The sequence below is a fragment of the Cuculus canorus genome, chromosome 7 (assembly GCF_017976375.1).
Source record: "Cuculus canorus isolate bCucCan1 chromosome 7, bCucCan1.pri, whole genome shotgun sequence".
In the NCBI taxonomy this organism is placed as follows: domain Eukaryota; kingdom Metazoa; phylum Chordata; class Aves; order Cuculiformes; family Cuculidae; genus Cuculus; species Cuculus canorus.
Genome location: NC_071407.1, coordinates 32,124,980 through 32,152,479, shown reverse-complemented (window position 1 = coordinate 32,152,479; position 27,500 = coordinate 32,124,980). Strand labels below are relative to the sequence as shown.

The window sequence follows — 27,500 nt, the reverse complement described above, 5'->3', positions numbered from 1 at the left end:
ACAGGATGGTGAATGCGTACTGATCTCTAAGTCATATTTTGCACTTGTGAATATGAGAATGCTCCTTATAGACATGGGATTAATTGAAAATTACTAAATCTGCTATATTAGAGAATATATGTGCGTATACAAATATTCCCTCTGCACATTTTTTTTTCTCAGATAAAGCTTTGTGTGATTATAATTACATTAAAAATCCACTTATGAGGTGCTGGAGGTGTTGATAAATGAGACTAAAAAATGATACCAGTGCTACAGTTGAAGCTCAGTCCATCACATAACCAAGTTTGCAGCATCACAACAACTCATCCTAATTACTCAGCCTCCTTCAAGATGGGAGTGGGGAGAGAACATTTTAACATTGATTTGACAGCACACATGCTGGCAAGTGAACGCCTATCAGAAACACACAGATCTACACAGCAAAAACGCAGTAGTCTTGACCACATTTGGCCTTACAAGGAGTATTAGTTCATGAAGTAGAAAGTGACAGCTGAAAGGCATGTTTCTCCAATCGGGGACGGCTTCACTGCAAGCTTGGGGATCCACACCTCTGGAAGACGTACGTTAAGACAAGGCAGAAGGAGAAGAAAGAGCAAAGCTTCACAATAATCTAGCTAGGAAGTCACCACCAGCCACCGTCCTTCTGTACTCCTCTCCCATTAAAGACTGGGATTGCAGCACTGATACAAAATTGTACTTTCCAAAATCCCGCATCGCTTATCTTTATCAGGGAGTTTATTCACACACCCTGGGGGGAGGCAGAGCCCTTTCAGCCCAGGATGTCATCCTTGCGTTCACCCAGGAGCATTTTTTTCCAAAACACTGACGGTTGTGCGTTGAAAGAAATACTCAGAGTATCCCCTTTCAGGTACACCAAAAATAAACGGCATAAATGTAGCTCACATAGGGTTAAGTCCTGCCACCAGTGCCCACCTGCCAGATCCAATATGTGGCCAATAAAAAGCAGCAGTTTGGTATATTTTAAACAGTAATACATTGCTTTAGGAAGTATAAAATGCCATGTTGCAACGGAAATGACTAATTGTTTAATACTACTGTATTAAGAGAAAATTCTGCTGTTATATATTTCTAGTTTCCTCTCCTACTTAAGCGCCGACGCCAGGCAACAGCATCAGCCCGCATCCATGAGGCAAGACGCCTGTGACAAGCTCCTCGGAAGATGATACCTGGCAGGCTCCGTGCAGCAGAGGCAAAATATCAACACTTTTTAATGAATCATTGCCCATATGAGTACAAGGGGCTTAAATTTTGGGTTGGAGATGTCTAACTCACGTCTTTGCGCTCTTTAGCGCTGCGGGCGCTGCAGGGGAGCACAGTGGAGGTTTAAGGTGAGCAGCCAGAGATTGTAAAAAGCATTCGCCTCAGCTGATGAGGCACCAACAAAAATCTGTTGGTATTTCTATAATACTGTACCTCAAAGTTTAATGATCAGACACAGGAATCTGCTCCAGGCTTCTATTTGCCATTCCAAATCTTATTTTTTTGCTTTATTTCAAATACGTTAATTTTGGGAGCAGGGAATAACTGTGTAAAGTAGGCAAAAATAACTTTTTCATGACTTCATGAATAGTTTTAGTACACAAAAAAAAATATATATATATTATATATACACAAGAGATCTGCAGATCAGAGCAACTGAGAAATATCAACCACTAGTTCAATTCCCTTCAAACTCCGGTAATTTTTTTCATATTTTGTTGTTATTTAAAGGCATACAACACTCCTTCCTGTTCTGGAAAAGACAGAGAATAGTCTTTCCAGAGACACCATGCACCAGCTCAGCTGCAATTTCTAAATGACTGGGCCAGAAAATTAAGGTTTTATTTTTCCATTCAAGGAAGAACGACATGAAGCACCTGTTTCGATTTTACTTTGTCAGAGAGCTGGTACTCACTGAGAACTTTATCTGAGCGTCTTCTAAATTCTCATCAGATGCAATTTGTACACTGAGTTTTGGAACTGAACTTTGCTCTCACATGGCAATAAAAATGCCCTACTGAAAGGCCATGTATGAGAAGAGACCACAACTGGCTGTCATCTGACTTACAACTGACAAATTACTGCAGGTGAATGCTCAAGTGGAACTTCTGATCCCACCTCAACCCTCTCTTTTCCCATTTCTTGGAGTTCTCATTTTTTCCTGTTGAAAGCACCATGGCTGATGACAGGCCTGTAAAGGTTGCTCCTCTCCTTCTCCAGAGAATAAAAACAAAAATTAAATTCAATTTACTTCAATCTGCATTGTTGCAACTCAACAAAAATCCATTCTCCAATGTGCTGCTACAAACAGCTCTTCCCCTGATCCACCCTATTAGCAAGACACACAAACCTTTCCACAGTTCCTAAATAAGTCAGAGAAGATGCAGTTTCCTAATTATACTGGGAATTCGGAAGGGTAGGCAGGACCATCTGGTTATAGTTAGATTGGAACAGGCAGGGAGGTTCTGCAGAAAACTTCAAAAGATTTACAGATTGGCTGGAAGTGTCAACCTGGTATTAATGAAAACAAAATACAAGGTGAAGAAAAAAAGATTCAACCACTCACATGTATCGATGAAGTAAGATTTCCAATTTATACCTATGAATGCAGTTTATTAACATCATCATCTCAAACTCATCATGACCTTTGGTCTGAGTCTTGGCTCAGGATCACCAGGTTTAAAACTAAACCTGGGACTGACAATGACTTAAAAACTGGGAAGCTTTGGAGAAACAATGCGACAAACCCAAACAAGGAGCTTGAATCCCCCCCCAGCCCTCATTCACACTCACACACAAGGAAGAACCATCATGAAATAAATGTGAAACTGTGGGCTCTAAATTTCATGTGTACTGGTCAAAAGACAATTTCTTTTTTAATCACTTCAGGACTTCAGTGTGCTCCCACAATGTAAATGAGTATAAATCCATGAATCTTGATATTGTATAAAACTATAAATGATTCTGCAAACTTGAATTTGTTATAGCATCTTAGAAGCACAGACACATTCTCCCCATTAGAGTAGTACACCACGTACTGCAACAGAGTCCAGGAGGACTCACTAGTGTGCCCCAGGAAGCGTATTTACAAACCAATCCTATATCCACCCATGAAATGGGGCAACACTAAACCAGGTTACTTTGGAGAAAATTGTGTAGAACACTTTCAGAACGATGGTTAATCATGGGATTATATCTATACATGGTTTCTGGTTGTTCTCCTCTGGGCAGGCTGATGGCAGAGGACCCGGGCATGACACGGGGAGGGAGGCTGGGATACACCATTGTCTCTCCTGTAGTTTTTGCTGCTTCACGCATAATTGCTTTTCCCCTATAATCCCACTTAGAATTACATCAATGAGGTGTTTTTATCATTTCATTATTCAACATGGCCCCAAATATCCACTCCCAAATGACTTTGCATCAAGAAATCTGCAGTTGGTTTGTGAAGATCGTGTTACCAAAGATAACCTGCCCTAGAAAATCAATATATGAAATATACAATACAAATGCGCTCCACTATATGAACAGAGTATAAGATCTTCACTCATATTTTTATGAGCAATTTCTTGAGTTTTCTATAAGCTTCTTTGCAAAGGTGAGAGCTAAAAATAATATTCATTAAATTGCTTAACTGTAATAAAATGTAACTATTTGCCTACAGCATAAAAATTAAGTCAGTAACAAAGTACTGATTTTCTGTTTTGCTTGTATTTCTTTATTATTGAATCATAATTATCTAATGCATGAAGCTAAACACACAGCACTTTACAAACACTAACTCAAAAATGATGCAACAGATTTGCAGGACACATACGAAAGTGGCAGCAAATAATTCTCAGAATCTTCTGGCATCGACTTCAAAGTTAGAGTGCTTTTTTTTTTTCTTTTTCTTTATTTCTTTTTTTTAAGGAGCAAGCATTTAAGCAATCAGCAAAACAACTGTGAAGACGTAATGTGTGACTTCATGAAGTCACTCAGCCTCTTGACTGATAACGGTGCCATCATACACAGCACGGTGCTAAATGATCTGCAATTTGAATTCCCAAGATTCAAATTATTTAAACAGACATCCTGGAAGCAGAGGAGAAGTCCTACCGGTGACCCCTGATGGCTTTGCAGAGACTAGAGTTTGCTAATTTCATGGGCAGCCCTAAAATAACCACCTTGTTTGGAGGAAGTTCTTGCAGGAAGAGGCCACCTTCCCCAAGAGGAAAGGCTACAAAAGCCAGAGAGAGACTCCAGGCGACTTGGGGTGCGAGAAGCAGGTGGGGTTGGGGAAATGAGCACAGCTGTTAAACACCCCTCTGTCTTGCACCTCTTCAAGAACGATTCACTTTTGCAAAGCTGAAGTTGATTCACTGAAGAATATCACAGGGATTTTAATAAGTTACTAAGGTAAATAAATACACATTTACCTGATCTCACAGCCCCGTTATTTACACAAATTTGCAGTATAAGGAAAATACTACTAACACTTCACAATTTACCACAGAAAAGAGGCTGTTTCCTCATCCCGTGCCCTTCCGCCAAACCCAATGAAATCAGCACAGGCACAAACATGTTTATACAACATTAGGAGTTTGTGCTAAGCTGCAAGCAAGGAGGAAATTTGACTTTCAGATTGACAAACGAAGAGTGTACACATATTCTTGTGCCTGCAACAAAGAATATGTTTGTGTACTTCCCCACTGTGAAGTTGTGTGTGAATCCTTAACAAACCCTGCTCGAAAAGACACTGCAATCCTTCTCCCTTATAGGATGGTCAGAGCTAAGGTCAGAGCACGCTCAATCTGAATTTCAGATCTTGACTTTTGTTGGCTTTACTTTTTCTTTTTACATTAAATATGAATGATGTTCACGGAAACATTTGGAACATTAATTACAGGGAAATACACATAATTTTATTGCTTGCCTGAAAACGTATGGCTTCAGTTATTGTTCACCCATGTAATGACAACCATGAGCTTTAAGCAAAGTGCTAAAATATAAAAGGCCATGTTCATTCATGTATTGGTCCAAGCTGCAGCACTATAAAGTACATCAAAAGGTGTTAATGGTTTCAATATTTATCTGCTGCAGGGAAGCACTCTAAAAAGAAGACAGAAAAAAAATTTCTGCTAATGGCTGTGTCTCTCCATTAAAATGAAAAGCTTAATGCATCTTATAATCAGAGGACAATTTGCAAATCATTAAGAGAAATGTAAAATTCCATTAAAATACAAATCAAGAGTCCCTCACTGGACTAATAATCTTTTTGATATTATTTTGCATTTCACTATTTCTGTTCCCAATATCCAGGCACCACAAATGATCAGTTCTTGAACATGCTATTTACCACAGCCTACTTCTTTAACGAGAGACTGAGAGAAGTATAATCTGCTATTCAGAGCAGGTACTAATGAAGAATTCCATATATTCTGAAATTTAATTAAAACCCCAAAGATTTCAAATTAGATGCAATTTGAAATGCCTGGGGCAGAAATACATGCACTTGCGTGGCAAGGGTATCACGCTGAAAGTTGATACCGTAATTGGTCTTGATGTATTTTTGTGTTGCCAGGCTGAAGCACAGAACTCATAACCATATAAAAATTCTCTGTAGATTACCTGCTCATTGAAAATGCCATCACTCAGGTAGTTCTCTACTAAATTACCATGCTACTAAAATGCACAAAGTGATTCGAAGAGAAGAGTGGCACAGCTGGTCGACGCTGCCAATGAGTTATGCATGCGTCGACGCTGCCTTTTTTCTTAGTAAAATATGCTCAGTTGAATATTAAAATATAATTGGCATTCAACCTAAGTAGCTTAAACCATTTTGTTATCTTCTTTTAAACCGATTTGGCTCCTCCACAGTTATTTTCAAGGATGCGATTCACAAACTAATGACACCATCACATTCAGCTAGATTTGTACTATTTTACATTTGTCATAAATAGGAACAATTTCTACAGCCTTCTAGGGATGTCCTTTAATACTGGCTCCTCTTGAACATCAAAGGCCCAATTCATGGGGAAAAAAAAGAAAGAAAGAAAAAAAGAGTATGCCATTTATGTTGGTTCTTGCATATTTTATTCTAAGAGGAGTGCGGGATGCAAATTTCTAGTGAAAAGTGTGTTTTTGCAGTTAAGCAAGTCCTTTTTTTCCCCTGAATATACTGGTCAGCCTGCACACTCACAACTCCAAAAAGAAATAAGGCAAAAAATCTTGGAAATAGGTCAGAAAGGGGCATCATTTGGTCAAGCAGCAGCAAAGTATCTATATTAGACAATGGCTTCCCCTCATATGAATTTATCCACACACCCCTCACATAAAGGCTGCTGTAAATGCTACTATATTTTTACTTTCTGAGAAAAATTAACAATAGTATTTAGAAACAAGGTGCTTGCCATTGTAACAGTCACATTAAACACATTACCTTTGAAACACTGAACAGTTTTGACGTATATGAGTACTGACAGTATTTCCCATCGATAAGGGAAATTAAGTAAACTTGGCTGAAAGTTCATTAATAAAATAGGTGTAGGGGGCTATATTTATAAAAACCTTTCCTTTTATCTTGATTATATAGGTTTTTCTAAAGTAGGGGTGCAAAGGTTGCATGGGGCTGCATGTGTGGCAAGCAAGCAAACAAATCAAGGGAAAAATAAATTAAATTAAACTTATTCCTCACAGGTCTGTGATGCTAGCAGGTTGCTAAGGTCTGGGGCTTTGGGTGAAGATGATGACCACACGACTCCAGATACAAGAAATCTTTTTCCCACATTGGTATTTGTTTTTCTCCACTTTCAATTCTTATCTTTTTACCTAAATCTCATATAGAAACAGCAATGACAAAAGTTACCAGGCCACTCAAAATATTTCTTATGTCATTGTTAAATTATTCCTTTGGTTTCATGGATGGAGGAAGGATCTGATTTTGAACTTACAGACTTCCTGAAGAAGCATCCCACACATGCGGATTTTTACAGCTGCAGATTACAGTGAAACTGTCTTGATTTTGGTCCAACTGCGATGTCGCAGTTATATGCAAAGACATATATGTGAGCTCCTAACAACAGCACAGCTTTCTGCCAGACAAAGTCCTCGAATCTTCTTGACAAAAGGAGAGGACTGTCCATCAGTCAACAGGATTGCATTACCTTGCGCAAAGCAAATAAGTTAAGCAACAAAGGGAGAGCAGATACTGCACTTCCATCTTCTTCCACCCCACCACGGCCATCCCGAACACAGAGTTAGTGAATTCATACCAAATAGTGTAAGACACCAAACACTTTTGAAAAAGAAGCCTGGGTTTGGAATAATTTCAATATCCATGCATCTCTGAAGCTGTCTGAGTGTCATCATAACTTGCTCCAATATCTCTAAGTAAAAATTTTGCCATCATACAGTGACATTGTACAGTTGGACACTGGCTGTGGACCTTCAATCCACTCTTACCTAAAAAAGCTCTATTTAAATAATGCCTCTTTATTCTGACCGTTGCCTACTTGTAATTGATGTCAAGAATATTGACAAGAAAGGATTATCCTACTGAAAATACAATGCCTTTTTTTTTTTTTAATTAACTGACCCTTTCACTACCTTCCCGTTGATAGGACAGAAACACCACCATCCCCGTAATTAGACTCTTGCAAAGGTCATTCCTCAGGCCATGGTTACTCAACAAGGCTCCACCAAAAGCTGATGAAACACAAGAAAATACAGTTCCTCTGCCATCCCTGGAACCAGTACATCCAAATTGCTCTGCCCAAATCCTAACAGCGTGGAAGGGACAGCAGGAAAAAGGACATCTGCACCTAACAGATGACCTGAATTGTAAGAAATGGCTTATATTTGGTAGGCAATTTATCCTACAAACAGTGCACTCAGATTAAGGGTACTCTTTAACAGACACTTAAAACCACATGAGCTTCCACTGAAAATGGTGGGAATTTTGCTCTGAATTCAATAGGAACCTTGTCAGGAATTTTGTAAATACGTCTGTCTATAATGCATTTCTATTAAGTTTTTTTTTTTTGGTTTAGTTTTGTTTTTTAAATACAAATAGTCGATAAAAAGCAATCGGCCAATTTGGATGGAAAAAGAATTTGAGACCTCAAAGTAACTGTGCTAGTTTTTGGTTTTGTTGTTTTCATTTCTGAAAGTTGGAGAGGACTGACTTTCGTTAGAAGAGAACTGTAGGAAAGTATTAAAATGTAAAAATCCATTAAGTGTCTAGCAAAACAGTGACTTTCTGCTTATCAAAACTATTCTCATAAGAAATGGTAACAAAAGAAGGCGCCAGTCTCTGGAATTTGAATTTTGTGTTGGCAGACAGAAATATGAAAGCTTGTCATCTCTTTGCACTTGAATCTGCCATGTCCAGATATGTGAAGTACTAACGTCCTCGAGCAGATTATTTCGTATTACTTCAAAATAAAATTTTCTAAAAGCCTTAATGGAAATGTATTTGCATGTCTGATGAAGCTGCAGGAATTAAAAAAGGAAAGTCAGAAACATTTCTCAACTTATTTTTTTTTAGTGAATTGAATCTCTACAAGGAAATGAAGAGAATTTCCCAAATTGCAACGTAAATAAATGGCAAGAATGACATTTTGCATTTGTCTAAGAAAGAGCAAGTCTTGCCTCCTCCTCAGCAGGTTACCCAACAACACAATTAAATATAGATATAAAATATATTATTAAATATATAATATTATTATAAATATAAATATATTATATTATTAAATATAGATATAACCTGGTAATGTTGGTGGATTTATACTATCCCAGTTGAACTTTAATGAATTCTCCATTTTTACCTGAAATAAAGTAAACATGGAGAGATGGTACTGGGACAGACTGGCTCCTGGGGGTCTCCTGTAAGCTGTTTGCTGCTCTTCCTATTGACCGTGGCTACACTTTGAACATAGTAATCGATGAAGTGGCGTTGCCTGCCCTGGGGCTTGGTCACTGCATCACTCCCACTGCACTGGTGTGAGGTAGGGCAGTCAACTCCACCATACCTGCCATTCAAACCCATCTTATTATTTTTTAAATATGTCTGTATGAAATACATCTATATGAAATATAACTAAAAATAGACTATATATATATATATAAATATAAATATATAGAAATACATATATTTATATAAGTATAATAATATATATAAAGATACATTTTTTAATACATATGTACACACACATATCTAAAACAAAGGCAGAAGATCACATGAACTGGTCTTTGACATAACATCTGATACTTATAGTTTCAACTTTATGATACCCGAGAGAAAAAAATCACCATGGGACTGACTAAATACATTGCCCTGAACACATATGTAACCATGATATGAAAATATGTACTACTGAGGTCCAGACAAATCCAAACCACAAGTCTTGCTTTAGCACCCTATTAGGCTGCCCATTATCCTAGCAGGCTCCAGACAGCTAGCGTATTTTCAGATATTGTGTATGGATTTATGTATATTAGATCATGCTAGAAAAATCATTGAAGAGTAAGTACAATTTATTTTACAAGGGTAAATAAAGATACAAGTCATATATAGGACTGATGAAAATCAAAACAACATAGGACTCAGACATATCTATCTCTATAGATATATAAACGGATATATAAAGATGGTCCGAGGGCTGGAGCACCTCCCATATGAGAACAGGCTGAGAGAGTTGGGGTTGTTCAGCCTGGAGAGGAGAAGGCTCTGAGGAGACCTTATAGTGACCTTCCAGTACCTGAAGGGGCTACGAGAAAGCTGGAGAGGGGCTGTTTACAAAGGCTTGTGGGGATAGGATAAGGGGCAATGGGTATAAACTGGAGAGGGGCAGATTTAGGCTACACATAAGGGAGAATTTCTTCACTATGGGAGTGGTGAGGCCCTGTCCCAGGTTGCCCAGGGAAGCTGTGGCTGCCCCATCCCTGGAGGTGTTCCAGGCCAGGTTGGATGGGCCTTGGGCAGCCTGAGCCAGTGGGAGGTGTCCCTGCCCATGGCAGAGGGGGCAGAATGGGATGATCTTTAAGGTCCCCTCCAACCCAAACTATTCTATGATTCTATGACATAAGCAGTGAATAGTTTCTTCAGTCTGTAACTGGTGTTTCAGAGCATGCTTTGCTGTCCTTCGGCAGTGACTATGCCAGGTTTACTAGCCTATGCTACTTTGGTTCGAGTTTCTAAATGAGAAGGCTCCTAGGAAATCACAGGGTAATTATTGATTACAGGCCTGGGTACAGAGCAAAGTCATCTTGAAGGGAGAATGGAGGTACTATCAGTTTCTTTGAAGACTCTCTGCTCCCATTATGTATGAGGTGTTTCATCAATATCCCTTCTTGGATGAATAACATACATTATGCACGGGAAATTTCAGCTACTAATTTGGCTTGCAAAGCCCTCCTCTCCCGTCTCCATCCTCAGGTCTTTCCTCTTCCATCTTTTCGTACTGCTGTTCTCTGCATTTGGTTTGCAAGGCGACACAGATGAGGCCACTTGCAGAGCTGCAGAGCCCTCCTCCCTCGCACTGACACAGTAACCCAGAGCCTATTTGAGGAAACAGGGTGATTGAACTGGACTGAGCTGAAAGGCAGAGCTTTGCTTCAGGCCTACGCCTCTGGTACAGGGACCAGACTGAGGAACTCCAGACTCAAGAATAAAAAAAGCACGGTTTTGCAAAGCTAAAGGACTTCATCCGGTGAGGACAGCGGCATGGCATGGCATGGCACGCAAAGAGCAGAGCCCCGGGGCTGCTGGTCATCACAGGGCAAAGGAAAACTCTTTGTGTGTCTCCAATTTCCTCTGCTCTTGTTGCTCTAATGAGCCATCTGGTCTGCAAACACACAACCATCCCTTGCTGCAGCGTCCAGCACGGCAATGCTTTCTGCAACCGCAACCACCACAGTTATAAAGCACAAATAAAGGAAAGTCAGGAAATTCATGACTGGCCTATTTAACATTGCCTTCACCACTTCACAGACTCACAAATCAAGCAACTCATGCATAGGCTCCAAAACAATAACAGGGTCAATTTTTCTTCTTCATATATTAAGGAGGGGGGGAAGAGTAGTGAGCATGTTACATTGCGACCAATTAATCATTTTCCATTATAAATATCCAGTGATTTTTTCCAAGGTGTAACAACTTGAAGATGTGCGGCAGAGAAGTAGGAAATCCCTAGGTTTTCTTTGTTCAATAAAATTACACACTGAGCACTGGCCATGACACAAATTGTTGAAAATACCTGTTTTTCAATTACATTTAAAAAAAAAAGCAAAAAAAGAAACCTGCATAGCCTAACCTGGACAGCCAGTAAGCCAACAACTCCTGGAGGTGTTGAGAAACCAGTTTCAAACTTCTCCTGCCTGCCTCAAGCTGTGCTGCAGCACCAGATTCAAACTTTACCACTGATGAGTTACAAGGAAGAATGGCTAATTCTGTACTTAGAGTGCTTTTAAACACGTTTCCCCCTTTTAATAAAAATTCAGAAATTTAAAGGCACTTTAGAAAAATTCAAGACTCCAGATGAGCTGCTGAAACAGTAAATATCAGAAGGCAGCTTCCCTTTGCCTTGGCAACGCAGATGCACTTCACAACCAAATTATGGTTGAAATGGTTATGATATCCTCACTGTCAGCACAGGGGTTGCTGGAAGGTATTCAGTTTTTGAAGGAAGACTAGTGTTTTGCTTCCCTAAGAGCTCAGAAAAGGAAAGCATACAGTTAAATGTTTTTCACATCGCCACCAACTGTGTCTTCACCCATCCGTGCAGCGTTTGAGGCCAGGAGGTGGCATTTACCACCACCCTCAACACTAAGAGCAGCTATAGGTGCTTGCTGCCTTGGGTGCTGGGATAACACCGCACTGGGTGCTGCCACCACGGAGAGATGGCTTTCTGCAATCTTGACCTTCTGAATTTGAAAATCTGTCTGCTTTTGTTACCTCAAAGTTAACTGTCACTGTTTTTCTCTCCATGCAGAACTATGTCTTAATAGTTGGCACAAAAGTAGCTGCAGAAAATTGACCAGGAATTGAGAAGTGCTTTATCCTGAAAGCACTTTACACTTTTTTGCTATGTGAGGAACCTCCTTAATGTGTTTGACATAAGATAAGCAAAATCCTTACTGTCCTCAGATCACGCCACCACAGAAAAAAAATAGAATCTGATATAAGCACTGATTCAGAAGAAAATATTGAATAATCAGTCCTTATCGCAAAAGTATTTGATGATGGAACTCAATTCACCTAACTTTGAAGAACCACACTATAAGTGGTCATATTCAGAGATAAGTGAAGAAAAGGAGGGCCAAAGGTTTTGATCATTCATTGAGAGAGCTGCTGATGAGCAGAGATGCACAAGGAAAACACTGTGATGAGAAAAAGCCTTCCCGGCTTTGGATCCTCCTCCTCTCACTTATGTTTATTCTGCATTTTTAAGTGCCTGGAGAAATGAGTAGGCACTTTCAAATGTAAATGTGAAAAAGTAAATAAATACCAAATTCCTAATTTAGCATTACTGCATTTCTGACTTACATATAAATTGAAATGTACAATGTGAGCCACTATAATGTGTTTTTCCCCTTATCTTTCCACTAAAATAACTTTTAAAAACAGTTTCTTCAAATTTTTGACATATATTTCCACATTCATTCCAGTGTAAGCTTTTTCTACTTTATGAAAGAATTACTAGGAGAAAGTAAGAGAATAATATCGCATCGTTGTGATTTGTGCCAATGAATTCTTTGTTAGCATTTCCATTACGTACATGCCTCCCCCCATAAAACGCACACACCTGGTGTCAGTCCAAGAACAAATAACTGAACTAAATTAAAAAAACCTGGACCTGCACATGTTCTAACAAGAAATCCACCCTCCAGTCTACCCCAGCACCAAACCTGCGATACAGAAGGTTAAACCCAGATAGGACCACGGCTGCCCAGCTTGCGGCCACTCCAGCCAACAGGACTACCAGCTGCATCTTTCACAAAGCCACGGGTGCTGCAAAGAGAGCCGGCAGTGATGCTCACGGCCACTAGCCATGTCCTGTTCCATCCCTGCAGGCACCTCTTGGCTGGGTTTTGCACTTGGATGCTACTGAAAAGTTTTCCTTCCACTCCCTAGAGAAATTTGAGGGCGATTGATTCCTTTACTCAAGAAGCTTCCTATTAACAAATTCACTTATTTTTCCTCTTTTAAATGATCTCAACCTCTTCCAGCATTGCCTGCACAAGGGGGCTGCTGCCTAGGGAAGGACCAAAGTCTCCTACCAACTCTGACTGTAAGTCAAGGTAAACCTGCTCAGGGCTAAACCCCAAACCACCATCTAAAACAACATCAGCATTGCTATGACAAAAAAATATTCATTAGTCAAGGTAAAAGGAATTCTGTAGTCAATTTAGGAAAATTAATAAAAGCAAAAGTGTTACTGTAAATGTTTTATCATCTTCTGGTGGATAATATGGGAAGCAGAATTCCCCTGATATTATTCAAAGACGGGAGGAACCGCAGCAGTAACTACTTCCCATCCAGCTTTGCCCATTCATATTCACCCCAGCCTTAATGTTTTCACAACACAGGTCTTAATTTCATCCCAGCTAATAGAAACAGACTCCTCAAATGACAATATAATCACCTAGAAGGCTATACTTCATGAGCATTTTGGCAGTTTTGATATCATAGTGTCATTAATGCTTATGCTATTAGCGCTACATGTTAATTGGCCGGTTTCACTAAAACTTATAAATGAAATTTTTCAGTAGTGGATAAAAATGATGTTTATATAAAACTTAGAGGGAGACAGTGCAATACACAACTTAGTTTAAAAAATACTTAGTACCCATGCTGTAATTTGACTGTGAAAGTTGTTGCACTGAGAATTTTCATAACATGGAAGAATAAGTACAGAAGTTCATCATTAAAACAAAGGTGCTGTGCAAAGCTCACAAAATTTAAAGACTCCCACCTTCCAAAAGCAACAGCCTGATTATCCACAGAAGGCTCTGCACAACTGCATTTTGATTTGTACCACTTGCAGCTGCCATTAGCTAATTAAGAAAGTGTAACAGCAAGAAGAAATCTGCTATTTATAGGAATTTGAATAAAACCAGCAATTAGCAGTAGAGACAGTTGGGTTCTTATAGATACCACTTGCAAAGCATGCCTGCCAAAACAGCCCTCCCTACCCACAGGTAAAACCGGCCATTGTTTTACCCAGGTACAGGCGTATAGTCCCTATAACTTAAAATACAAACCTATGTGTCCATATTAAAAGAGTGTTTGTTACCTTGAACCACAAAAAAAAAGAAAAATTACATATCAAAAGCAGTGGTGTATTAGTCGATCTGATTTAGAAGACACTAGCCCTTTTGGTGCTATGTTATTATGCAATCTAATACAATTAAAAAATAGATCTCAAACTGAAGATTTTATTTGCTGGGAAATGATGATATTCACGGAAAGAAGGCACTGCAAAAAGCAGACTTCTGAGATTCATTATTATTTTTTTTGAACAATGAGACCTATTTCATTTCACATGATTGACACTCATTACGAGGTCTTCAGAAACACAGCCAGTAAATGAAGAATGGTATGGAGAAACTTATTCTCAGGTCTTATTTTTATCTAAATACATGAATAGCATTACTTCTTTGTAACGATACTTACAACAAAAAAAAAAGTCAAAACCAATCCAAATAAAAAAAATACAAAGTATTCATGATAACTTTGAGGAATCAAAACATAGCTGCCTTCCACAACCTGTCACTGACAGCTTCTATGGCACTGGCAACTTGGCCCAGTTGACATGGGCATGTCTCCGCCTCAGTGTCCCTGCTGCTGGCAAAAAACCCCTAGTTTCCATGAACAACAACCTTACTGAAAAGCTCACCAACCTTCTGATGTGTTCATACTCAAACCTTTCACCCAGCAACTGTCAGGAGCTGAACTGCGTCATTGTTATTGCCATTGAGCAAGAATTCCGGAGATGGGAGCCAGCACCACCCTGGCCAGTGGGAACAGGGGAGGGGATGGGTGTCCAGTGGCACAGACCTTGCTGGAGCAATGGGTGGTGGAAGGCTGGCATGGGAAGGCTTCCCACTCTCGATGGCTCGCAGAAATAGGCACGCAGCCAGGCTGCGCACTGCTTCAGTGGCTCTGTCATCTCCTCCGCGCCTTCATACACTTCACAAGCGGCCGAGGACTCTGCCCTGCTGTGAGAGAGAATTTATAATCATTAAAATGAATATTCATACTCTCTACATTAGCAGAAAAAAATTATATATAATCTCAAAAGCATTCAGTCTTGAGTCAGACTCCATCTTCTTTCTGCTCCGTTAAAGGTGAAAAAATTCATAACAGGAATAACAAAAATGCCGGATTGTCACCTCTAGAAATGTAATGACATCACAAAGTTGCTTACACCTGTAAAAAAATTCATAGACAATTGGTGAGAGGAAAATCCTGAATGTAACTGGGAAACATCAGTGAGCAAGAAACCCACCCAAGCCCATGGTAGATGCCGCATCCTTGTGCCTCCAGGGTGGTCAGTCGTGAGGCTCCTCCTCTGTGTTCCCCCAAAGGCATAATTCTGTCTCCCCAGGGACTTTCCTCAGGGAAAGGAGGAAAGTAAACGGCTTTCTGCGGAACCCATGCCTTCCTCTGCCCCGTTTCCTTCCAGTGACGGTGGCAGGTTTCTGCTTTCATCCACTTATTGAATTGGAAGGAAGCAATTGAGAATTCATTTGATTTTCAATGGCAGCTCATGCTTGCAGGATACTGAAGAGCAAAGCAAGCAAACAGCAGGCACCTGCAAACAAAAATGTACTCCTTCCCTACACTACTTCTTTCTTCTTTTCCTCTGAAGGAGCAATGCGAGTATGAAAGCAATGAAAATGCGAACACCGGATTTGCAAATATTCAGCCGTGTTTCCCAACCTGTATGATTTCAGTTAGGCAAAAAAGTGCCGGTAAAAGGCTTGGGGTGTTCTCCCGGTGCTTTATCAGACTTCAGCGTGGTGGATGTCTCTCAAAACTGCAGAGATTGGTTTCAGGGTACCGATAAACAAAGAGAGCCCATTAGCAATGCAACCAAGAGAAATGATGGGAAGACTCATAAGGAGATGACATTAAGGATGAGTGCCAAAAAGAGAGAGCCCTATCAGCAGTCACCTCATACACAGAATCTTAAGCACCACTGATGAGCCATCCTAAGGTTTTCTGATTAGTGCAGCTTTTTTTCCCCACAGCTGGAAATACAGCCAGAACAAGAAGTTTCTCAAGAGTGTGCTGCTAAAATTCAATAGCATAGTCTTCTGGTGAGAGGTTGGATGTGTCACAAAGCGGGATAAAGGAGAAAAAATCCTAGAAAAAAGCAAAATACACATGCACCTGCGACAACAGAATAAAGAGGACAACAAAAGCAATTCTGCCACCCACGTGTGGGGAAGGAGCACATCGACCCAAATTCTCCAGTACGCTTGAGTGAGCTGAAGTGACTGAAAATATTTCGTTAGTTCCCTCCTAGCAGAAAACTGAAGAAAATGAAATATGTGATGTACCAGTAATGGCATAAAAGACACCAGATTTGCTTTTGCTACAAGGCACCTTTGCAGAAAGACTGAACTCCTTCACATGCCTGATCCACAACAGCTCATGGAGTCAAACACAACGGGACATCGGTGTAATCAGACACCAGCCCCGGCTCTGCCTCTGGACAGGATAAATGACGTGCAGGCAGGAGCTGGGTCAGGGTTACTCTCAGAAGCAAAGCCCTCACTTGTCTGGTGCATGATCAAACGGCCCTGCCATCTCCCCCAGCCCCAATTCATTTTCTGATTAATTGTTAACCACTGAAGGCCACATAATTACTGATTAGAGAGTGGCAGAGAAGAAGAGGGACACAGAGGCGGACAATTAGAATATTTCAGTCGCACAAGAAAACGAGTTGACAACTTGGAGCAGAGGTAAAACAAAAATGAAGAATCGGCCTTGGATCCAGTTTGCGAGAAATCAGGTGCAATTTAACTTCTCTCTCTCTCCATTTATTTATCAAACTTTTTCTTTGGGGGGTGTGTGTGAAGTAGTATTGATTTGCTTTATAAAACTGATGTCTACATTACGTTATTTCGCTATTTAATAATCTCTTTGTTAAAAAAGAAATGTATGACAACCCATGCATAAACTTCTTTGTATGAATACCTACACACAGACCTCAAACCAAACTCTCAACGCCGTGGATAATCCGTCATTCTGCTCATGTACAAGGCTCAGCAGAATACGGCCGTGTTTTACTGTGAATTGTTAGAGCTATGACAATATAATAACTACAGAACATAATAATACTTCTGAAACCTCAAAGAGAAGTTGGTAGACTTTTCTGCTCCATTTATCCAGAAGAGCATAGAAAGCACTCAAAACTACAGTAACCTTATGTTTTTCACATCATCTTGTTTCACATTCTTGGGAGTCTGGAAATGATTTGGACTGTAATATCATCATAAAACCAAAAGACTTTGTCTCCTCGCTGCTCTGCAAGCGAGCGGCCCCAGCAGCTGGGCTCCCAGCTCTGCTGCCAACCGTCCCAGCCTCATGCAGCCAGACAGGCATTGTCATTTTCTCCTGCTCCAGAAAGGGACCAAAGTACAATTGTTCTCCCCCAAAACAGACAGGAAGCGGCACGCCAGTGTTGGTGAAGTGTGGCACTACTGATGCTGCTGCATGAGCTGCTCAGGGCTTTGCCTGAAGCCTCAAGATAACCGTCAGGCTATTAGCTCCATATTTAATACAAGGAACAGAGCAATGGTCCATCAGTCTCTTTAAGATGACACAAATTACAGCAGCTGCTACCTATCTGTGCAGCTGGGAGGGCTGCAGGAACATGCAGCACACCACAGCAAGGCTTAGGCATCCCAACGCACAGATACACTCCCCCTGCCATCACATAAAAAACATTCCTCACTTTCACCAGGATTTCCCTGCCAGGACTCTGTGGATATAAGGCTTAATTTTAAATTTATCTTTAATTACTGCTCTTATAGACAGTGCCTCATTGCTGCTGAACATCTCTAAATGTTTTTGGTGAGACCGTTCTCCACCACTTCAACACCAGACACTTTCACAATGCCTGCGACCTCCATGGCCGTGCCCACCTTGGTTAAGAAAGAAAAAGCTTTACAAGACGAAAATGAATTGCTTTCTAAGAATGCATTGACTCCTTCTCCTGTAGGATATAAAGTCAATTTGCCAACATATACGCTGAGAGCTTCAAATTGGCAGAAAGTTAAAAAAAAAAATCAATCTTCATATTAATTTTGCTTGGCTAGGAATGCTAACAACTATTCCTGGGAATTTGACAGCATGAATAAAGAAAAAGAATGAACATGGCTTATGCACGGGTGTCTTCTACTGGCCCTCCTCCCCTCCCTTCCCTCCTCCCCCTTCTCCTTCCAAAGTTGCATCGCAGCACTCCTTCTACAAACTACCTCATCATTAAAAATTCAACTTAAAACACCAGCTGACTTTTAAAGGATTTTCACAGGCTTCAAAGCCATGCTTTGGTCCAACTAAACCATACACATGTTTGAAAAAGTGAGGCAAAAGTGTTCTCAAAACATTTGTAAGAAGAAAAGGAGAGTAGACGAGTTACATCACAGGAAACTTCTCTCCTTGTGTGAAATTCCTCTGCACACTGTTAGGTTTCTTGGAAGGTTTCTGAACACCCTACTCCCTGCATTGATATTTGAACATTTCTAACGCCAAGACAGACAGGAAAAAAATTAAGTCGTATAACATTAGAGAAAAATATCTAGGAGTCATATTAACTCCTCGTGCCCAATCTTTAGCAACGAACAACAAGATAAGGGGGATCCTGCCCTCTGTGGTCTCCAGAGGGAGGGATTTGCACCAGGTTGTAGAGCCACCAGTGGCGCACACAAGGTGATGGCCATGTGGCCATTTGTTCAGTGCTTTACCTATGGAAAGCTTATGTCTTAAATCTGTAATTCAACAAGACTTCAGTTTTACTTTTATACTGGACAATAAAATAAGCACATTCATCTCAAAATGCAAGAAACTAAATAGAAGATGTAAGAAATCAGACTGTCTTACTTTAGCCTTGGAGAATTTAATTATCTTTCCTTGAAAAGTACCAGCATCCTTTTTTTTGCAGTATGGCTAGAATAATAAGAAGCAGCTATTTAAAATGCAGTAGTCTTATTTAAACTAGTTACACCTTCATTGCAGGCTTTCTTGCACCTGTTTTCACTTCTGAATTGCCTTGGGTGCTGCCTGGCATCTCCTAACATTCAAAGTGGAGGTTTCTGTATTTACAATTGGTCAACAAGTAATTGCAACTGTAGGGTTTTTAGGTTGTGGGTTTTGTTTTTTTTAAATGAAACTTTTTTGTCTACATTAATACGCCAGCACCTAACCTGTGTAGTAAGTTAGGCATCTGTCTTAACTTTGTGTTGATGTTAAATGGCTATTCAGCTGTGAGTGACTCATCAACGTGGCTTTACAATGTGATGCTTAATTACAACCCCTTACTACTCAAACAGAAAAAAAAAAAAAAAATGCTTGTTTTAAGCTACAAAATGCAGAGATCTAAAAATATATATATTTTTTTTAAGTTGGGACATCTCTCAAAATGAGACCTTTTTTTCAGGCCAGAGAACAACTGCTGCTGCTGCTGCAGATCTCCAGCCCTGTGCATTCAGCTCTTGGCAGTGGTGAAGTCCAAGAGAGACGTAAGGTCAGTCCTGGCACAGGAATTCACCACAGCTCAGGTGCAGACCTACTGCTCCACCTTACACATATGATAGCTATTCTTAACAGCAATTCTACATATGTATTTCCATTATAGCTCTTTTTTAAGACTGAAGAAACTAAGGAAGCCACTGGACTCTCACATAGCTGAGAGGTGTCTTCTGAAGCTCCACCCAAGCTGTGTCTCTTCAGCGACTCCTTATGTTTGCATGAGACGAAATGAAGGAAAAGATGGTTTTAGCAGAGGAGGAGAAAAGCAGAAACACCACCTGTTTCAATTTAAAAAACTCCTTCCAAACCACTTGCCAAGAACTGGAAGTTTCTAACCTGGTTCCAGAATAAACATGTAAGCAGCAGATTGGCTACAGTATCATCCTAAATAGCTTAACCATTATGAAAACCAGAGAAATGCAGTCAGAAGCCTCAGTGGGTAACCATATTCTAAACTGGTATGATCTTAATTACTTGATTTTTTTTTTTAAGCTACTTTTTGCCTCAGTCAGCCCTTAATAAACCTTAACAGAAACACTACAAGACAGACTTTGAGCTGCATGATTTAAAATACAGGGAATATATCACAATGGCTTTGCTGGCAGCTTCCTTAGGGTAAAGCTAAGAGCTAGTATCTTCATTAGGGTAAATATTACGAGAACGTAGATTCGGCTTCCTCAACATAATAATAACTACAACAGTTCCATTCAGATAACAATAGGAATAATGACCTAAGATAAAAAATAAATAGAAAAAAAGATATGGAATGTATATTTTTACATACAACTTCCCAATCTGTTCTTACGAACTCAGGGTTCTTCCCACATTCCTAGCAGCTGAATTCTTTTTGACACTATGGTACACATGGCACTGAAGATCATTGGATTTGCAACATCCTACCACCCTCAGTTACGCAGAAAATAAATATATCTAAACACTCAGCCACATCCCATTCTATGTTATAAAGGGCATCCATATTTTTTTCCCACTGTGTCCATACACACTTTTGTTCATTAAAACCAAATTGTAAAATATATATAAATTGACCCTGATTAAGAGGCTTCTGGATCTTGTTATGACCAGAATGCTGAAAAAAGCAATCATCAGATGTACTCTTCATGATGTAGAGGGCACAACAAACCCTTCTCTTAGCCTGCCTTCATCGAAACCAACTTCAGAAGTCCATGTCATGGACTATCCATGGACAGGCAAAGAGAGACAGCAAGAGTGCAGAGGAGGAACACCAAGCACTAAACCCAATGCCTGCAGAAGGTTTGATGGGCAGAGGCAGAGGCAGACAAGAAGGAGCGGAAGGTAACGACCTGTCTCCAAAAGGGAGCCCCGACTTTTCCCAAGGTTCCCCAGTGCCTATGGCTTCACAATTTACAACCATGAAAAAGAGAGAACTACCAGGCAGACACAGACACTAAATTTTAATTAAACCTGTAAGAGAAAACATTGTCCCTGGAAATAGGCAAGCACATTTATAGGGTAGCAGGATGCTCAGCGGCTCCAGTTTGAAGAGTACGTCCAGGCTGGGGTAAATAGGAAGAATTGCTGTCAGCAGGACACATCCATGTTTTTTCTATTTTGATGCTTCTTTGGCCATTTGATTTCTTACAGGTCTATGCCTTAAAGCGGTTAAAAAATTATCAAAATTACCCTATGTCCAGCAAGGATAAAAAGGGCTCCAGCATAGAAATATAACAATAAAACACTCTGCAATATCTTGTATTAAAAGATGCTTCGCCCTCCCCCGCCCTAAAATTCCCCTAAAACAATACAAAACAACAACAACAGAAGGGGTGGTGCTGGGAGATTACAGAAACCTTTGCCAAACAAGGAGTCTCTTAGAGGTACCTGGACTCCTGGACTCAAGGTTGCACCACGTCAGGGAACCCCAACCTTGGCAGCCATCTGAACGGGTAATTTAAGCCCAACCTAAGCAAGTGTTTGGTGACTGTCCGTAAAGATCTCCATGTGGCTGTCACGCTAATCCTCTTGTTAAGGGAGAAAGACCAGAGGCCTGTTGCTGCCGCAGACTCCGACTATAACAAATGGGCTCTGACATTACCCAGCAGCCCTGCTTGGCGGCCAGAGCGCACGATGTGATCTGACAGCAATTTAGATGTGGCTCTCTTGGAGACTGCAGATCTACTTAATGTCAAACAAGAGGGGGAAGGTGGGTAGACTTCTGAATTGCTTTTACCCTCATGCTAGGGTTAAAAAAAAAAGTGGGGGAGGGGGCAGAAGGGTTTGACATTAGGCTTATTGATAAGGATCTTCTAGAAGGAATGAGCCCATGAGTGAAGAGGAAAGCATTTTGGGGAATATTACTCACTTAGAGGAGAATTCTGTCATCATCTTTGGGGAGAGTTAAGGATGTAGCTATAAGTCCGCTGTAAGTGACCTGAGGAATAGTCCTTGGAGCATCAGACAGGGAGCAGTGAGAAGAAAGGGTCCTTGGGTCATTTTCCCCACAAGACACTATGTCACAGCCTAAGGACTGGACAAGCCTGTGCACATGTGTATATGTCCTTCCTCCTGGTGCATGCTACGCAGGATACTGCCTCTCGGACAGGGTCCTGCACTGACCAAAGCTACCATCAGTTTGAGATGTCTCCTGGCAGTGAGCTTTTTCCCAAGGAATCAGTCAGTTGGGGCACATCAGGCGGATCAAGCATCTCCATGGCTTAGGGTTATTGGTATAGAGATTGTCTTCAGCTCCTAAGTCAGAGTACATTTTGATATTTGCCTGAGAATTCACTGCTGATTCTCTGGGATATGAATGGTAACTCTTCCCATGAAATAGGTATGAGGAGCAAATATAATTTAGAAGGTTATGTACTGCTTTAGTTTTTAAATGGCATCTTCTTATTTTATCAGCAAATGATTGAAGACAGCTCTCCATACAACACTCATGCATGTGAAGTCACCAGATCAGGCCTGTATAGAAAGCTGCCCTGTCTGGAAAGCAAAGGGTGATTATCTCTTTCTTATATCTATATATGTCTGTGCTTGTCTTACCAAATCACTTTTTTTCTTAGAGGAAATAGCTAGTGTGTTATTTGTCAGGTGGAAGAGTCAGTAATGATTAGAACACAAAAATTAACATTAAAATGAGACTCAGTCATGCAGCATTATTCTTTACATAATATACATAAAGTTAGCTGGCATTTTTACTGAAGCTTTCATTGTGAAATTAAATAAAAATGTATTTTATCAACACCTAAATGTCATTTAAATAGGCTTTCTTTGACAGATGAAGGCTAAAGCCACCCCAAAACTGCAGATGAATTATCTGGTCTCTAATGATTCCAAAACGATTACAGGATGCAGAGCAATCTCGTTAAATTTTATTCAAAAGCTTACTACACTTGTGTTTTCTCTTATTTTTCTATCAATGAAACCCATGAGGTTTAAGAACAATTCATTATGTATGAGACCCAACTTACAGTGCTTGACTGTTGATTAATAGGAAAGTTTGCTGTATGTATATTTGCAACATTAGATGCATACAATATGCTAACTTATTCTTTCACCAAAGCTAATTATTTACAAAAATGACTACTTGAGACTACAATTTATTAAATGCATGCATCCAGTCTCAATTTGGCCCCAAAAGACAGTCTGGAATGAAGATCTTGTACTTGATGTGACAACTTCTAGAAACAGTGTTATTAATATTGTAAATGTGGCAAATAAAGAGTTCAAATAGCCGTATGTTTGTGTTGCATTTCTTCCCCCACAACTGAATCAATGAACAAAGCAGCTTTTTAGGTTTAAAATTCATGGAGAAGCACATCTTTATGTAGTTTAATTTAGCTTCTTATAAATGAAATGTCTGTATGATAGTAGTAAGAGATTAAAAAACGGATGAGCGCTGCCATAAACAGAAATAATACCCAATTCTTGTTGAACGCCCCCACCACAGTTCCTTTTAAGACCTATTAAGACAAAATCAATGCATCCACAGAAGAGTACAAGAACTCAGAACTGAGTAAGACTTATTCCTTGTCATGCAAACTTTGCAATATTTTCTCCATTCTGCTTCAATCTGTTATTGAACATTTAAATTCTTATTGATCTGACTGGCCAGAAATTCTGTACTAAAAAGACACCTCTCTTTTCCCCTGAAAAAGAAGCCTCTGCACAAAAATTTGGATATAAAACATAGATTCCAAATAAATAGATGCGACCCTTGAGTGAAATACATCGGTCTCCAAATGGCCTGGTCTCTTTTTTTGTCTCTTGCAATTAAAGATGTTAAGTTCAGGTACCAAACGGAGGCTGGCTATGAAAGCACTATGCACAGCCCATCGCTGCTGCCAGCTGTGATGCCTGGAAAGCCGCTGCCTGCTTCTTCTGTGTTAGTAGTGCATACCAGCAAACACTTTAAAGAAGGGAGTGAGACTCCTGTCTTCACATGCCAAGATAAGGAAAATCAATGTCAATGCCCAAAAGACTCAAGTGATAGCACTGAAGGTCATTAAATGCTACTCACTGCCCTGTACCATTAAAGTTTTGATTGGAATCCTATACAGAGAGACACAGATTTCAAACAAGATCTTGCCCTGGGATACAGTACTGGGAGACCATGGAGGAAACACAGCAATCAGCAAGCAGTGGACTTCCCTAGGAACACAAGAAACACGTTCAAGTAAACAATGCTACGATGTGATCTTGGTTTACTGTTCCTGAACATATTTACTGTGTTCTCCGAGAAATGTATCTCATTATGGACAAAGATTTCTGTTCAAACCGTGGTAAGGAGGGTAACCACTATGAAATTATGGTTCCTTATCCACCTCTATCTTCTGCTGTGCATCCCAATTGCCCAAGCCCTGCTTCATTGTCCACTCTATGCCAACCTCCTTTCCTCTCCTTATACTGCCCAGTTTCAGCGTTCTGCCCTTTTTCTGCCCTGGCCACCACCCACCCTCTTGCCCATCCTCCCTAACTTGCCTTGTTTGGACCATCAGACTACTCATTGTCTGACCTTACTGCTCTACAGTGAAGATTTCATGGTTCTCTTCCCATTCCAGCCACGTATTTCCCAGACTAATTCTCACTATCTCCAGATTTCACCCTGCACATTTCTACCTCATTTATGCCAGCAAAAGTTGTTCAGGAAGGTCAAGATGATGCTCATCAGTGCCATGAGGTTGCATCACTTTTGTGCTCATCCCCTAAACCAGCCCAGAGATGTCCTTTCCCAAAGAGATCCATTCGACCTCTATGAATTAATCTCTTCAAAGGCCTACAGCTGGGCTGTACTGGGAGAACAAAAATCATCCTAGTATCAGAGCGGCTTCTTCATATATATTTCTGTTTCAAATCAGTGGATTTGGCAGCAGAATGACTGGAAATTAAATAATAAAAAAAATAAAATTAAAAATTAAAAAAAAAGAAATTAAAAAAAAAGAAATTAAAAAAATAATAAACTAAAAAATAAAAAGGAGAAAAAACCCACCAATTTATGTGTATCTTCTCATTGGAAAGGATCACCCTGTTCTAGACTGAGAATGGGGGAAATCGAGAACATGCCCAAAAGACCCTCAACTAGGAACAATTAAGCAGATACTTCACATGAAATATTTTAAAGCAAAAATTCAGCCAAGTTATAAGCAGCAGCACACTCTCACCCAAGATGTTAGGCAACATTAAGCATAGGTGATATCATCAGTTCTATCTATAATTAGGTTAAAAGAAAGTCAGTTAATTTTAGCACTTACAAGAAATTGTTACAAAACATTTTTTTCTTATATAAAAGAATTCTCCCATCAGACTTCAGAGGTCGGTTTTATCACAGGCAATTAACTGTGTTAGGGCTGGTTGCAGGGGACCCTTAAACCGCACACCAGACTCCCTTTGCTTCTCCACTTAGCTTCTCTGTTTTAGGGTATTCACCACAGCTCTCCCCACTATTTTCCATCTCTGTGTCACTGACATGTAGCATCACCTCATACACAAACCCCACCAGTTCTATTCAGAATCTCGCCTCATAGTAATAACCCAGTTGCTAACTGGTATCTGAAGTAAAATTTACATTTTTCCTACATATCTAAGATAGATATAATCCCAATTATGCATGGATTTGAAAAAAAAAAAACCAACCCAAAACCTAAGGCAGTTAAAACACACATTACAACCCTTATACTGCAAGACGTGGGTCTCTGATCTCCACTGGTGCATGGGGAAATTGAAGGAGGAAAACTTAAGGCTGAATTATTGGAACCAGGCTCTGACTTTGGATGTCCACCTTGACGTGCGTTAGTCCATGAATTCCAAATGAAAGTGAGCACCAAGAATTATAATCAAAAGCACCTGCAGATACTCCAGCCTATTAAAATGAATTAAGATGAAGATAAATCAGAAACCTCTTAAGAATTCAACTCATCAGGATATTTTTCAAAGTGGCTTCCCAGTCTGGGTGTAATACAGTCTGTGTTCTCTGAGCATCTCCTGTAGGACCAACCGTAGGCTCATCTGATGCCTGACGTACAGGATCTCCCATCAAGACAGAGATTGGCATATGAGCTGATGTGCATCCTCCTGCCACAACTGGAGATGTGTTGCCCATCTGATGCTTGAAAAAAATACGAATATTATTTTCCTCAAGTGAATGAAGCCCTTCTGATGCACTGCGCAGTGAAACAGCTGTATGGGAGACAGGATGGCAGGAAAGGCACCAGACAAAACCCTTGAGGCCACTTCTCACCCTCTCCATGTTACTCTGAAGCTTCTAACACCACTGCAAACAAACGGTATTAATTTTACTTTTCTCTCAAACCAGGTATGTACACTTAGAAACCACGGAAACAAACACTGGCAGCAGATGAAACCATCATGAAACGTGTCAACATCTGGGTTCCTATCAGGCATTCATCGTCCAAATTTTCACGTCAACAGAGGCTGAGAACAGGTTGCTCATAAAAAACTGCTAAGACATACCAATTAGAAAAGCATAATTAGTAAATATACTCTCTCCAAAGGTTTTCTACAGGGCTGTGAGATTGTCTTCCACAAACATTGGCTGGCATTACTCAATGAAGAACTGGCTTTACTTACCAGTTTGGCCTCAAAACTAAAAATACAACCCTACAACAAAAAAATACAGAGTATTTCTCTTCATTTTCATCAGCATTTGTCAGCACTTCTTGTTTACTGTTTGCAGTAAAGTGCCATGGATTACGTCTTTGGAGGTTTTATGTACTTGCACACCACTGCACACATGGGATGGTCACTTTTGCATGTGTACATATGTAGAAGAAAGAAACAAAGCTGTACCTGAGATGGCTCTGTAAGTGCACCATAGGAAGCCCTCTGAAGGCAGCAAGAAGCTTTGGGAGTGGTACAGGGATTCCCATGGCCACCACCCCCCTACCTGGGAGCACCTCTCAAGTAGCCCATCGCCCACCTCTGCTGCAGAAGCTCTTTGCATCTTCCCAACAGGGGAGGAAAGCTTTTCTTCTCCCAAATGCCCAGCCAGAACCCAATCACAGGATTGGAAAAACAGTAGGGCACATCAATAAAACCAATAAAAATACTGTTTCAAAAAACTGCTGTTATAATTAACTGAAATAAGAGTCTATAAACTGCTACCTCAAAAGCAGCTTGTTAAAGACTGACTATTGAAACTGTGATTTAAACAAACTCTCCCCTTCATAGACCACCTTGGTGTCAGCATGCCCCTTGCTTCTCCTACCCTCCTGCAAATGCCAGGGAGCCTTGCTGCTGGGATCCAGAAGCT

At 40.2% G+C, this 27,500-nt stretch overlaps 1 protein-coding gene across 6 annotated transcripts in view; it reads right to left on the bottom strand.

Moving 5' to 3' along the window:
* MGMT (O-6-methylguanine-DNA methyltransferase) overlaps positions 1–27,500 on the bottom strand; it is a 171,917-nt gene that overhangs the window by 19,977 nt on the left and 124,440 nt on the right. For 5 of the 6 annotated variants that reach the window (XM_054071984.1, XM_054071985.1, XM_054071987.1 and 2 more), the window contains one exon: positions 15,044–15,204. In XM_054071984.1, the coding sequence (XP_053927959.1) occupies positions 15,044–15,204 (161 nt within the window). The remainder of the gene's footprint in view (positions 1–15,043; positions 15,205–27,500) is intronic. The other variant, XM_054071986.1, reaches the window with a different exon arrangement.